This window comes from Aotus nancymaae, unplaced genomic scaffold, assembly GCF_030222135.1.
Source record: "Aotus nancymaae isolate 86718 unplaced genomic scaffold, 86718_ANA_hifiasm-v0.15.2.pri h1tg000059l, whole genome shotgun sequence".
NCBI lineage: Eukaryota > Metazoa > Chordata > Mammalia > Primates > Aotidae > Aotus > Aotus nancymaae.
In genome coordinates, this window is record NW_026988473.1 from 59,868,693 (window position 1) to 59,882,330 (window position 13,638).

Sequence of the window (13,638 nt, forward strand, 5' to 3'; positions counted from 1 at the left end):
ATAGATTTAGACTTGTTTGGCCTTAGGTTCCACAATTTCATTTATATCAGTTTGGTGGTGGGATGCACTAATCGTGTGAAAGACTGCCAAATTATTTTTGGTTTCTTTAGGATCTTTTTACTTAACTGCATTATCCACTATCACTATTTCTGACACATACATGCAGATATATGTGCACTGCTTTAAGAATATGATTGCTAATTAATTTTCGTGTATTAGTATTAAAGATATTCCTGGGGTAACTGTCAGGCTATTAGGTTTTCGAACCTAGTTTCTTAGAATGAATGGGAAAAGGAAAACTTTAATAAAATTGATTAGGATTATTTTTCAGAGAATGAAATCTGCTAAATTTGATAGTTTTCTTTTTAATGAAAAGTGATTTAAAACACTAATTTTCAGAGAAGAAAGCTAATAGGATTTGAGTTTGCTTATAGAATCTTGTTAAACCATTTATATATGTGAATGAACCAAGGATATTTTTATAATGATAATTTTACATGACTTATTCCTTGGACATGATGTCTTAAATGTTATTGTAGAACGTTTCAAGTATATATGTAAAGATAGGGAGAGAGTAGAATGAATTATCATGTACTCATCATCCAGCTTCAACAATTATGATAATACTTGAAGTTTAGAACAGTGTTTTCTTTGAGTCAGCACCAATCTGCTGAATTCTTTGAGATTTGACTTCGAGTTTCTTCGCTTTAATTATTAATTTCATTCTTTAATTAAATTCACAGAATGAGCATAAGGATTACTTTGTATGCAGTGTCAAGTTGCCTAATTCTGAGGACTTCCAAGGTATTTGAATTTTTTGTTTTGAAAGATTTGGTATATATTAATGTGTGGAAATAGAATATCTTGAAATGTTGGTTGCCTAGCACTTTATCCAAAAGAGTTTTTGGACCTTCTGTCCTCTCCCAATTGCAAGTATCTGTGTCAGACTCCCTGATAGGAGACAGAATGTTAGGTCTGATCATAGAAAAATAATTACTGAACCTTATATTAGAAATTTAAAAGAAAACAGTTTTTAAATGGACTTAAAGCAAATTAGGCAGTAGGGTTCTTAAGAATACAGATAACTGCCTTTCCAATTTTGGTTTGATTTTTATGAAAAATTTGGGTGTAGTTGGGAGCAGAGGAACAGCAAATGCTAATCTGTTCAGTTATTATTCAGAAAGTCATTACTGCTGACCTGGAAAGTATTTGAAAATTTAATTTTGTGACGTTTCCATTACCACAGGCTCAATTTGTTATACTATCATTTCTCTTATCTTTTAACTTAAAATAAATAAATAAATAACATTAACTGTAGTATAGAATATGATCCTTAGTAATTTCTATATTTTAAAATCTTTTCTTTTTCCTACTCTTTTTGCAAATAATAATAATATTAAATATTAAATAAATATTTTTAAAATAAACAAATTTTCCAAAGAATGTATTTTCTTTGGCATATCAGTAAAGTGATTATTTTTATTGTTAGCAAAGTGGGTTCTTTTTCCTTAGGCTAAACAGTGCTTTGAGGCCTACTAGATATCTTTATAGATTATTCCCAAAGCCAGCATATTATCTACTTGAGAAGTTACTGAAGAAGAGAGCATTACTAGTTTTGATCAGAACTTTCATTTTCCTATAAACAAGCTGTTGTTACTGGTTGTCATTTAACATCTAAGACTGTTTTAATTTGTTGCCCCCTTGGGCCCTTACCTGTGAGTGGTTCAGATGTGATGAAAGGAGAGTGATAAACCAGGAGTTGGAAGACCTATGTTCAAGTCCTGATTCCCTTCTATAAACCGTGTAATTTGGAGCAAGTCATGTAACCTTTAATTTCCTAATTGATTGAATGAACTATTAATTTATGCCCTACCTATCTTATATGATTGTTGTGAAAATTAAGTGAGGTATACAATAGCTATAAATGCATGAGATTTTGCCTAATCTTTAATACTAACAAAAGCAAACAAAAGGATCCTATAAGGAAAATGGTATTCAGTGATTTGCTTGAGACCACAAACTAGATAATAATATAGCTGGGATTTGTTTGGTTTCCATTTCATAGTGCTCCCTCAAATCTCTGTAAGACATTCACAAAAGTGTGCTTTGATGTTAATTGTAGGCAAAGTAGTGGAGTCTTGAAGCCCATGGCGCATCATTTTCCTCATTTATTCATTTAGTTAGTAAATGTATTGAGTACTTGTGCCCCGTACCAGTTTCCTGGGATACAGAACATCATTCATTGAAAAAAAAATGTTCATTGAACACCTAAATGCCAGGCACTGTGCCTTTTGAGGATACAAAGATGCAGAAAGTAAACATTTTCTCTCCTTCCATGGAGCTTACTGGGGGAGACAGCCAGTAAGCAAGTAAATAAGTATGTAGCAAGTATTTAATAAAAGAATATGCTGTCACAGAGAATGGAAGAAACTGCTTTAGATAAAGCAGTCAGAGAAGACCTCTCTAAGGAGAAGTATAAAAATCGAAGGCTAAAAGGAGTCAACTATGCTACAGCTGGGGGAAGGGTCAGCAAGTACAAAGGTGATGATGAAGGAGGAATGGGTGTGGCATCTCTCAAAAAACTCAGAGTGGGGGCATGTGAGAAAAAACTTGTATTTTGGGTAAATCATGTAATCTTTCAGCTTAATTTCTTATAAAATAAGACATCTATATCTGTAATTTATTGTAATGATTGAATGAAATGACATTTGAAAAAGCTTTTCATGTAGGAGGTACTCAATAAATGTAATTGGAATTACTTGCAAAAGAGAGAGGAAAGAAGGACAGAAAAGACCAGACCTGTGCAGCTGGAGCCTAAGTGAGCGAGGAGAAGAGCTGCATTAGACGAGGCAGGAGAGGGCAGCCAGGGCCTTGAGGTCACTGTAAGGAGTTGGTGTTTTATTATCTAGGAAGTAGGAAATGCCTGAGGGACTTCAAGAAGGGGGATGGCATGAGCTGAGTTAGACTTTTAAAAGTCATTCTGGCTGCTAAATACAGAATGATTTGAAGTGGGCAGTCAGGGAAGCAGGAATATCAGGAGTGGTGGCCTGATTACTCTGAGATGTTTCTTGATTCTATTTTGTTTTCTTTGAAATTCCTTGTCTCCTCGTTTTCATAGCTTTTGTAGTTATCTACACTTAGAATCCCCAACAAGCGGAATACAGTCTCTCTACCCTTTAATAACTTAGTGTAGTCTTTTAGTACAGTTGTTGAAAAACAAAATGTGAGATAAAATGAAATAAATGTTTAATTTTATTTTAAGGTCCTATTCATTCCCCATTACCCTAAGGAATCAGAAATTTTAAGAAGCACATGCAGTAATATTGGACTTTAAAAATCTTATGTTGGCTGGGCGCAGTGGCTCACGCCTGTAATTCCAACATTTTGGGAGGCTGAAGTGGGCAGATCATTTGAGGTCAAGAGTTTGAGACCAGCCTGACCAACATGGTGAAACCCTGTTTCTACCAAAAATACAAAAAATTAGCTTGGTGTGGCTAATTTTAGCTGTGGTGGCACATGCCGATAATTTCAGCTGTTTGGGAGGCCAAGGCTCAAGAACCGCTTGAACCTGGAGGCGAAGGTTCAAGCCAAGATTGTGCCTCTGCACTCCAGCCTGAGCGACAGAGTGAGACTCTGTCTTAAAAAAAAAAAAAAAATCTTATGTTAATATCCTGCAAGGCACTTCCATTGACTAAATGTATTAAATGCTCTTTGTATGTTATCCATGGTGCCAGGTGTTGAGGGTATGAGATGGTTAAGACATTGATCCCATCTTAGTGAGATTACAGTCCAGTTCAGGATATCAGATTTGTAGTCAAGACAATCAAGAAATACTGAATTCATACTCTGTGTCAGGTACTTGGAAGTTTATACTAGGTACATGGTACTCAAAAAAGTGAGAATAATTAATTCTATCAGGAGGGGATCAGGAAAATTTTATAGAGAAGATGTTGCTTTCACTGACTTAAGAGATAAAATGTTGTTTTCCAGTAGAAAGAGAGTAAGAAGACATTGTAGGCTGGGTGAATAGAAATATAATAACATAGGCTGGGCATGGTGGCTCATGCCTGTAATCCTAGCACTTTGGGAGAACGAGGTGGGAGGATTGCTTGTAACCAGGAGTTTGAGGCCATGGTGAGCTATGATCATGCAACTGCACTCCAGCCTTTCTGACAGAGTGAGAACCCATTTCAAAATAGAATATAAAAAAGGAAAAGAAATATAGTAACATAGAACATGATGTGCTCACATTTGCCCTAATTCTCACAATTGTGAGAATTAATTTCATATGTGAGGAAAGAACGCTAAATTAAAAAAAAAAAAAAGAAAAAGAAAAAGAAATTTAAGGCTCAGAGAGATTAATTTTTTCAAGGAGCCATAATAACCAGTGATAAAGCTAAGATTATTCCTGGTCTGCCTGATTCTAAGATTCATATTATTCCTGCCACAATGCAGTTTACTTCCTTGCTTTGAATGATAACCTCTTTAAACTTGTGACAACTTTTTAGTATTCTATAGCAGCTGCTTTTCTGGGAGAGACTGTAGTAAAGGAACTCCAAGCTGGCTATTCTGTGATATTCATGAGACTTTGCTGGGATAGACTTGACACTGCATGGGTGATGCTGTTTGGGAAACTCCAACATTATTGTGCTTTTCTAAATGGGTAAGTTACTGTTGGAGTATGCCAAGGAGACCTGGACACAATGGGAGAAAATTGTCCAGTGAAGGGTGTTCATTTGAGTTCCGCTGACTGAGACATTTAGCTTAAAAAAAATGTTTGTGCGTGTGTATTTTAAGTAATCCATAACACGAGAGCCTTTTGTGGTAATGAGACCCAGATTTCCTTCTGTGTCTGTATCCCTTTATGCAGGCATGATTTCTTGGAAAGGAGAGTCCATATGTCAAACAGTGTCTCATTGAGAACATGGAATGATTCCATAGCTGCTGTGGCAGTGATTAGAGTCTTAAATATTTTGTCCTGTCTGGATCAGTGGGTGCTTGGTTCCTTAACAAATCAGCTGCCTCAGTGATTGGGAAGGCAGGATGGTAAGAGCTTTTAGATCACTTATTGTACTTGGATGCATTTGAATATTAATAGTTTGTCCAACCTATAAGTCAAAGGAACATTTGAATTAATTTATAATGTTGTCATGGCCATTGTGTGTTTGTGGAATTTGTTGTCATAAAAATTACACAAAAGCTGCAGCCTTGAGTGGTTACTTACATTTCAAAAATAATCCAGAAATATTTATTATGAGGAAACTGTGAGTTTTTATGTTATTTTCAAGCCCCTTAAAACTTTGTTTGAATTAGCATCTTTTTCACATACCTGAATCTTAGGGTTCATTCCTGTTTCTCCCTGGACCCTCCACTCTTGCTCCAGCTTCTCACTCACAAAACTTTCGTCTGTGACCTTTCTAACCCCAGAACAGCATAAGGTACACAAACCTCTGCTCTGCATTAGGTGTTACGGACGTCATTAATGCTTACTGGAAAAGCACGCCCCAGAGAGCTGGGTTTTGGCTGTGGCAGGTAAAAAAAATCTTTCAGATCTCGGAATGCTGGAAACCTTAAACCTTTTGGTTTTTTAGCTAAAGTGATTGGCAACAGAATGTGACATCTGAGGTTGCATGGCCTGCAATAGCCATAATTAACCACATGAGCTCACATTTTCCCACTGGAGATTCAGTGGTCTTGGGGTGATGAAAGTGACTTCCCTACCAGGAGGTGGTTTTCCTTTTGAGGGCATTGGAATACCCTTGAGCCCTATAATGCTTCACTCGTGGTCCTTTTAAAATGCTTTTTAATATAAAGCTTCAATATTGGAAATCTAACACCACAATGTTTAACACTGAGGCTGTGATGGAGCACTATGGCCTGGAATGGGAAACCTAGAATGTTTAATAGGTGGAGTGGGAAGACTTGTGGCAAGAATGGTGAGTGTGAATAACCTGAATCAAAGCTGATTTCCAGTATTATTCAATTTTCAGTGTGTGCTATATCTTTTTGGTTTTTTGTTTCTGTGTGAGACTCCTCTTATACCTTTTTAATCTTTAAATTTAAGTAAAATTGTTTTGTTCATTGGTGGGAAGTGATGTTAGAAAACTATCTTTTTGCTCTTTTAATAGAGATGTGGATGTAGTCTCAAAATACACAAATACAATTCTTTAGCAGTCTCCTTTCATAATATGGAAAAAATATAGATGCTTGAGTGTTTAGCATTAGATATTTTTAAAACATTCATAGTTTGCATTTAACCTGCTTGTAAGGCTAATTAAGAGGCCTGCTGCATTCTAGAAGTTTTCCAAACCTCTTCTGTCAGGTCATATAGGAAAGGAAAAGCTTTGTATAAAGCACATACAGGGAAGCTGCAAGTTAGCGTAGTATTATCTGCTTTTAAATCCTCCTCCTCTTCCTCTTCCCTCTCCCTTTAAAAGGTGGTTATTTAAAGATCAAGTCCTTTTACTGACAGGAATATTTTAAATTTGATAAACCCTAATCTTTACGGAAAGCAGGAGGCAGAATTCAGTGACCTGGGAAGAAACTCACAGTTCCAGCTGTGACTCCACACCTTTATAGATATTCTGGAGAATTGTGGACACCATTCTCTCAGTTATTTCACCACTCATAGTTTCTACCTATATGGCTTTGACCAAGCCATTTATACCACCTGGGTCTTATTTGTCTCTTCTCCAAGTTGATAGTATCAGACTCAGTGATTGTGGAAGTTTCTGTTTGTTCTATTATTGTATGATAATGAATTTATAATGTAACAAATTTATAATATAAAGTACTTTTAGTCCCTAAGGTATTATGATGTGTGGGTTTCAGCAGAAGGAAAGTGTTGTAGTAGTACTCGAGGTACTTGGGTGGGACTGGGGCAAGAAGACATGGTCTCTGAAAATAATTAGGATTCTAGTTAGTGAGGGCATGACTCAGTAGATGGTGGAAAATGACTGCTGTTTGATTTTTTCCCATGAGCTTGTTTCAGAGAGCAGACATTCCTTGAGAAGCCCATTTTCTGTTGAGTACTGTGCAAGTCATCGAGGACTCTCAGACGTTTTATGTGTTCTTTGCTCTTACTAGAAAACTGTGAAGAAACTAAGGTGGTACATGTGTGTCACGTACTTGGTACATTCGAGGCTTCCAAATTAAAAAATCATTATATGTAATATGGAAAACATATTAAATATATTTTTAAAATATGGTGGGCACAGTGGCACACACCTGTAGTCCCAGTTACTTGGGAGGTTGAGGCATGAGGATTACTTGAGCCCAGGAGTTTGACATCAGCCTGGGCAACATAGTGAGACCCCATCTTTTTAAAAAAATAATTTTTATATTAATTTTTAACAATACAGTTCTGAGACAGTACGGTAGACTGGTTAAGGGTGTAGGATCAGTTGTCAAGCCAACCTGTTTACTAGCTCTATTACTTTGGAAAGATTCCTTAATCTCTGATCCTTAGTTTCTTTATTTATAAATAAATGAAATAGCAATTAAAAGGTGTTTAATTTTACATTGTTAGTGAATGAATGTTATATATAAAGTACTACAGACAGTTCTGGACAGAAAATATATATATATGTCTATATATATATATATAGATATATATATCTATATATATATATATTTTAATAAGACTATCAAAGAAAAACCAATAGTCTGCTATGGTAGTTAAGGGTAGAGAATTCACTGAGGAATGCTATAGTGGCTATAGTGGCATTTCTACCATATTAAGTAGAAATAGAAAGAATGCAAAAATTTTTATTAGTAATTAAGGTTAAAGCCGCCTTTAGAAGTCAGAGAATAGTCAAGCCATGGTCATTGTGATCATTTTGGTTCTTCTTCCCTAGCCAGATGGGATATTCCAGATTATGTGTTAGACGTTTTAGTGTATGAGTGTACACACATGCACTTGTGCACTCTTAAAAGCATTTTAGGAATACTGTATACCGAAAAGATCCTATTTCGTTCCTCTTGGGGGAACTTTAAAACTTTTGATTATATTGCTCCCTGTTCTTAGCACATGAATCATCATTTATCACTTAATAGATAGTGGCAGAAATCTGGATAAGTTTAATAAATGTAATTATCTGTGGCTTTTTGAAAGCTAAATGTTTATGTCTGATTATAGGATACATGCATTTTTTCCTAGTAGTTGCTTCCACCTATATTGCATAAATAGGATAGTATACGAACAGTGGTTTTTCACCTTTTGCTTTTGCTGCTTAAAACATTTTCCCCCTTACCCCACATCAAACTTTGTAGGCTTATTTATGTAACACTGCCTTTTTCAATATCAAGAACATGCCCCAGAAGAATGATTATACTATTTCATTTCCCTTTAGAATTAATAATGTTGTAAAATAGTACAACTATATTGCCTAGGAAATTGTTAATGAATAAAATATATAACCACTGTATAGTGTGTTTTTTATGTTTAAACCTCTGAAGCTAATTTTCACATCATACAATAGACTCAAGTATTAATTCTTCCTGTAAAAATGCTGAGAAAGAAAGCAATGGTTATTTGGACATAGTAAGAGTTCTTGCTTTAAGATATATATCAAATGTTAATCTCATCATATTAATTATTGGGAAATAATTTTACATGCAGTTAGTAGATGAAATTTCAAGTCTTGTTAATATGTTTAAATTTGCATAAAATTTATGTAATTTAGATAAGTGATTAATATCTTATGTACTACATATTTCTATAAGATATTCTTTGAAATGATTTATTATCTCATAGTTATTTATAAGGTAAATAGTTATTCTCTTTTCTCTGCTTTTGAATTTACAGCAAAAGATGATGGAAGCATTGCTGTTGCCCTTGGTTATACTGCACATTTGGTCTCCATGATTTCCTTTTTCCTGCAAGTGCCCCTCAGATATCCTATAATTCATAAAGGGTCTAGATCAACAATCAAAGACAATATCAATGACAAGCTGACGGAAAAGGAGAGAGAGTAAGTGTCTTTTTTCAAAAATGATTTTTAAATCAAGCCAGTATATAAAATGTGGGATACAATATAATATGTCAAATGTAACCTAAATTGTGACAACTTTTATATAACCTTTATAGAGTGCTTCATTTTATTTAAATCAAATGTAGTTATTCATATAAATTTTAGTGACTCAACCCCTGGACTTCCAAAAATTGCTAATGGTAGCAAAAATTTACTTGTTTCATTTATTTTCTTCTTACTTTTGTGAGGATAAGTGCCATATAATCTACAAATATTCATCTAGTACCTCTTGCCTGCTACTCAACAAGTAAAATGTTAAAAGATTTGTCAGAGATCTAACTAGAGAAGATACAGTGGCAAATTGAACATAGCTGAAAAGTAGATTAGTGAATTGGAAAGTAGGTCAGTAGAAAAATAAAAGTGTCTGATATACATGTAATTTCAGACACAGAGAGGCTGGAAAGGTTGTGGGGTAAACACAAAATTTTAAGAGATAATGAGTAAGAATTTTCAAATTTAACAAAAGACATGAAGTTACAAATTCAAGAAGTACTAACAAAATAGAGTGACAATAAAGAAACATACCTGGGGAAATTGAACAGCTGAATATCAAAGATAAAGTGAAAATACTAAAAGCAACTACAGAGAAAGACATGATAGCATGAAAAGATTGATAGTAAGACTGAAAGCTGATGTCTCAATGGAACAATAGAAGGCAGACAGTGATGCAGTGACATTATACAATACTGAAAAAAAAAATTCTATACCCAGTGAAAATATTCTTAAAAAGTACAGGCAAAATAAAGATATTTCAGACCATCAAAACTGAGAAAATGTGTCCCAGCAAACCTACAGTAAAGGAAATACTAAAGAAAGAATAAAAATAATTTCACACAGAAACACAGTATGGAACAAAGAACAACAGAAAGGATAAAGATGTATATCTAAATTCATTTTGACTATAAAATATAGTAATTTCTTCTTAAATATAACATGCATATACATAATAAAATAAGATTATAGTGCATGATTCTAACACAAAAAGTAGAAAGGGTTGAGTGGGGTTAAAGTGCTCTGAGATCTTAGCATTGTCTGGAAAATGGTAAAGGTACTAATTTATATCAGACTCAAATCAAGGTTGCCTATTGTAGTTTCAGAACCACTAAAAGAGTTGTCTTGTACAAGCAAAAAATTAATAGATGTATAATTTTTTTCTATTAATAAATGGAAAAAGTTTTAAAATACTTGATTAATTCAAATGCAGGTAAGAAAAGAAATGAAAGTAAACATTAAATAAGTGGAACAAACACCAAACAAATTTGTAGTTATGAACCCAAATTTATCCTGTAGTTGCATTAAATGTAAATGGCATTTGTATTCTTCTTACAAATAAAGATCATCAGAAACAAACTGAAACGTAAACTCATCCCTTCAGGAGACACCTTGGCTGGGCGCGGTAGTTCACATCTGTAATCCCAGCACTTTGGGAGGCTGAGGCGGGCAGATCACGAGGTCAGGTGTTTGAGACCAGCCTGGCCAACGTGGTGAAACCCCATATCTACTAAAAATACAAAAATTAACCGGGCATGGTGGCATGCATCTGTAATTCCAGCTACTCAGGAGGCTGATGCAGGGGACAGAGGTTGCAGTGAGCTGAGATGGCACCACTGCACTCCAGCCTGGGTGACAAAGCAAGACTCCATCTCAAAAAAAAAAAAAGAAGACACCTCAAATATAAGGACACAAAAATGTTGAAAATAAAAGAGTGAATTAAGATATATTGTGCAGATTTTATCTAAATGAAAGCTAATATAACTAATATCAAAGTAAAATTTAAGGCAATTTAAATAAAGTAGAACATTTTATAATACAGTGAATTCTAAATGTGTGTGTGTGTGTATGTGGATATATACACACTTAAAACCATAAACTTAAAAAACGTATAGACAAAAATTAACAGAATAGCAAGGAAATTTGATGGCAGGGGACTTCTAAGTTTTCTTTCCTTAATTATTAGAACAAGTAGGCAAAATAATCAGTTAGTGTCTAAAAGGCCTGAACGGCACAATTAATAAACTAAACTGAAGTGACTATTGTATATGGTAAGAGATAGGGATCTAGTTTCATTCTTCTGCATGTGGATATCCGGTTCTCTCAGCACCATTTATTGAAGAGACTGTCTTTCCCCCAATATTTGTTCTTGGCATCTTGTTGAGAATGATTTCACTGTAAATGTGTGGATTTATTTCTGGGTTTTCTATTCTGTTCCTTTGGTCTGTGTGTCTGTTTTTATGCCAATACCATGCTGTTTGGTTCCTCTGTGGTATAATTTGAAGTCAGGTAATATGATTCCTATAGCTTTCTTCTTTTTGCTCAGAATAGCTTTGTTTATTTGTGGTTCCATATACATTTTAGAATTTTTTTTCTGTTTCTGTGAAGAATGTAATTGATAGTTTGATAGGGATTGCATTAAATATGTAGATTGCTTTGGGCAGAATAGACATTTTAATACTATTGATTCTTCTTATCCATGAATGTGGATTTTTTTTTTTTTTTTTTTTTTTTTTTTTTGAGACGGAGTTTCGCTCTTGATACCCAGGCTGGAGCGCAATGGCGCGATCTCGGCTCACCGCAATCTCCGCCTCCTGTGTTCAGGCAATTCTCCTGCCTCAGCCTCCTGAGTAGCTGGGATTACAGGCACGCGCCACCGTGCCCAGCTAATTTTTTGTATTAGTAGAGACGGGGTTTCACCATGTTGACCAGGATGGTCTCGATCTCTTGACCTCGTGATCCACCCGCCTCGGCCTCCCAAAGTGCTGGGATTACAGGCTTGAGCCACCGCGCCCGGCCGAATGTGGATTTTTAAAAATATTTTCCGCATGTTCTTGCATCAGTGTTTTATAGTTTTTGTTACAGAAATCTTTCGCTTCTTTGGTTAATTCCTAGATATTTAATTTTATTTGTAACTGTTGTAATTGGGATTACTTTCTTGATTTTTTTCCCCATTGTTTGCTGTTGCCATGTAGAAATGCTACTGATTTTTATATGTCAGTTTTGTATCCTGCAGTTTTACTGAATTTATCAGTTCTAGTAATTTTTTGGTGGAGTCTTTAGATTTTTTTCAAATATAAGATCATGTCATCTGAGAACAAGAATAATTTGATTTCTTGCTTTCCTATTTGGATGCCCTTTATTTCTTTCTCTTATCTGATCGTTCTAGCTAGGACTTCTAGTACTATATTGAATAACAGTTGTGACAGTGGGCATCCTTGTCATGTTCCAGATCTTGGAGGAAAGGCTTTCAGTTTTTCCTCATTCAGTATGATACTAACTGTGAGTCTGTTGTATATGGCTTTTATTATGTTGAGGTATGTTTCTTCCATACCCAGGTTTTTGAAGGTTTTTCTCATGAGGGGATGTTGAATTTTATCAAATGCTTTTTTGGAATCAATTGAAATGATCAAATGGTGTTTGTCCTCCATTCTGTTGATTTGATGTATCACATTGATTGATTTTCATAGGTTCAACCATCTTTGCATGCCTAGGATAAATCCCACTTGGCCATGATAAATGGTCTTTTTAATATGTTGTTGAATTCAGTTTGCTAATATTTTGCTGAAGGTTTTTGCATCATTAGTCATTAGAGTTTTTGGCCTGTTCTCTTTTTTTGATGTGTTTATGTCTGGTTTTGGTATCAGGGTAATACTGACCTTGGAGAATGAGTTTGGAAGTATTCCTTCCTCTTCTATTTTTGGACTAGTTTGAGTAGGATGGGTATCATCAGTTCATCTTTAGATGTTTGGTTGAATTCAGCAGTTAAGCTATCAAGTTCTGGACTTTTCTTTGCTGGGAGACTTTTTATTATAGCTTTGATCTCATTACTTGTCACTGGTCTGTTCAGGTTTTGGATTTCTTTATGGCTCAATGGGTTGTATTTGTCTAGAAATTTATCCATTTCTTCTAGATTTTCAAATTTACTGTCATATAGTTGCTCATAGTAGCCACTAATGATCCTTTGAATTTCTGACGTACCAGTTGTAGTATCTCCTCTTTCATCTCTGATTTTATTTACTTGGGTCTTGTGTCTTTTTTTCTTAGTCTGACTAAAGGTTCGTCAATTTTGTTTATTTTTTCCAAAAAACCAGCTTTTCATTTCATTGATCCTTTGCATTTTCTTCATTTCAATTTTATTTATTTCTGCTCTGATCTTTATTATTTCTTTTCTTCTACTAATTTTGGATTTGGTTTGCTCTTGCTTTTCTAGTTCTTTTAGATGCTCTTCTAGCTCTCGCTGTTCTAGTTAAGTTATTTATTTGAAGTTTTCTTATTTTTTGTACAGTTACTTATAGCTGTAAACTTCCCTCTTGGGAGATACATTTGCTGTATCTCGTCGATTTTGGTGTATTGTGTTTCCATTTTGACTGCTTTCAAGAATTTTCTTAATTTCTTTCTTAAGTTCTTTAATGACCTACTGGTTATTCAGGAGCATATTGTTTAATTTCCACATCTTTGTGTAGTTTCCAAAGTTCCTCTTGTTAATGACTTCTAGTTTTATTCCATTGTGGTCAGAGAAGATGCTTGATATTATTTCAGGTTTGTTTGAATGTTTTAGGACTGATTTATTTTGTGACCTAACATATGGGATATCCTTGAGAAAGAGCCATAG

The 13,638-nt window shown here is 34.7% G+C and overlaps 1 protein-coding gene across 4 annotated transcripts in view; it reads left to right on the plus strand.

Moving 5' to 3' along the window:
• UVRAG (UV radiation resistance associated) overlaps window positions 1-13,638 on the plus strand; it is a 311,056-nt gene that overhangs the window by 177,490 nt on the left and 119,928 nt on the right. For all 4 annotated transcript variants that reach the window (XM_064365305.1, XM_012469641.3, XM_064365303.1 and 1 more), the window contains exons 11-12: window positions 744-804; window positions 8,807-8,972. In XM_064365305.1, coding sequence (XP_064221375.1) covers window positions 744-804; window positions 8,807-8,972 — 227 coding nt within the window. The remainder of the gene's footprint in view (window positions 1-743; window positions 805-8,806; window positions 8,973-13,638) is intronic.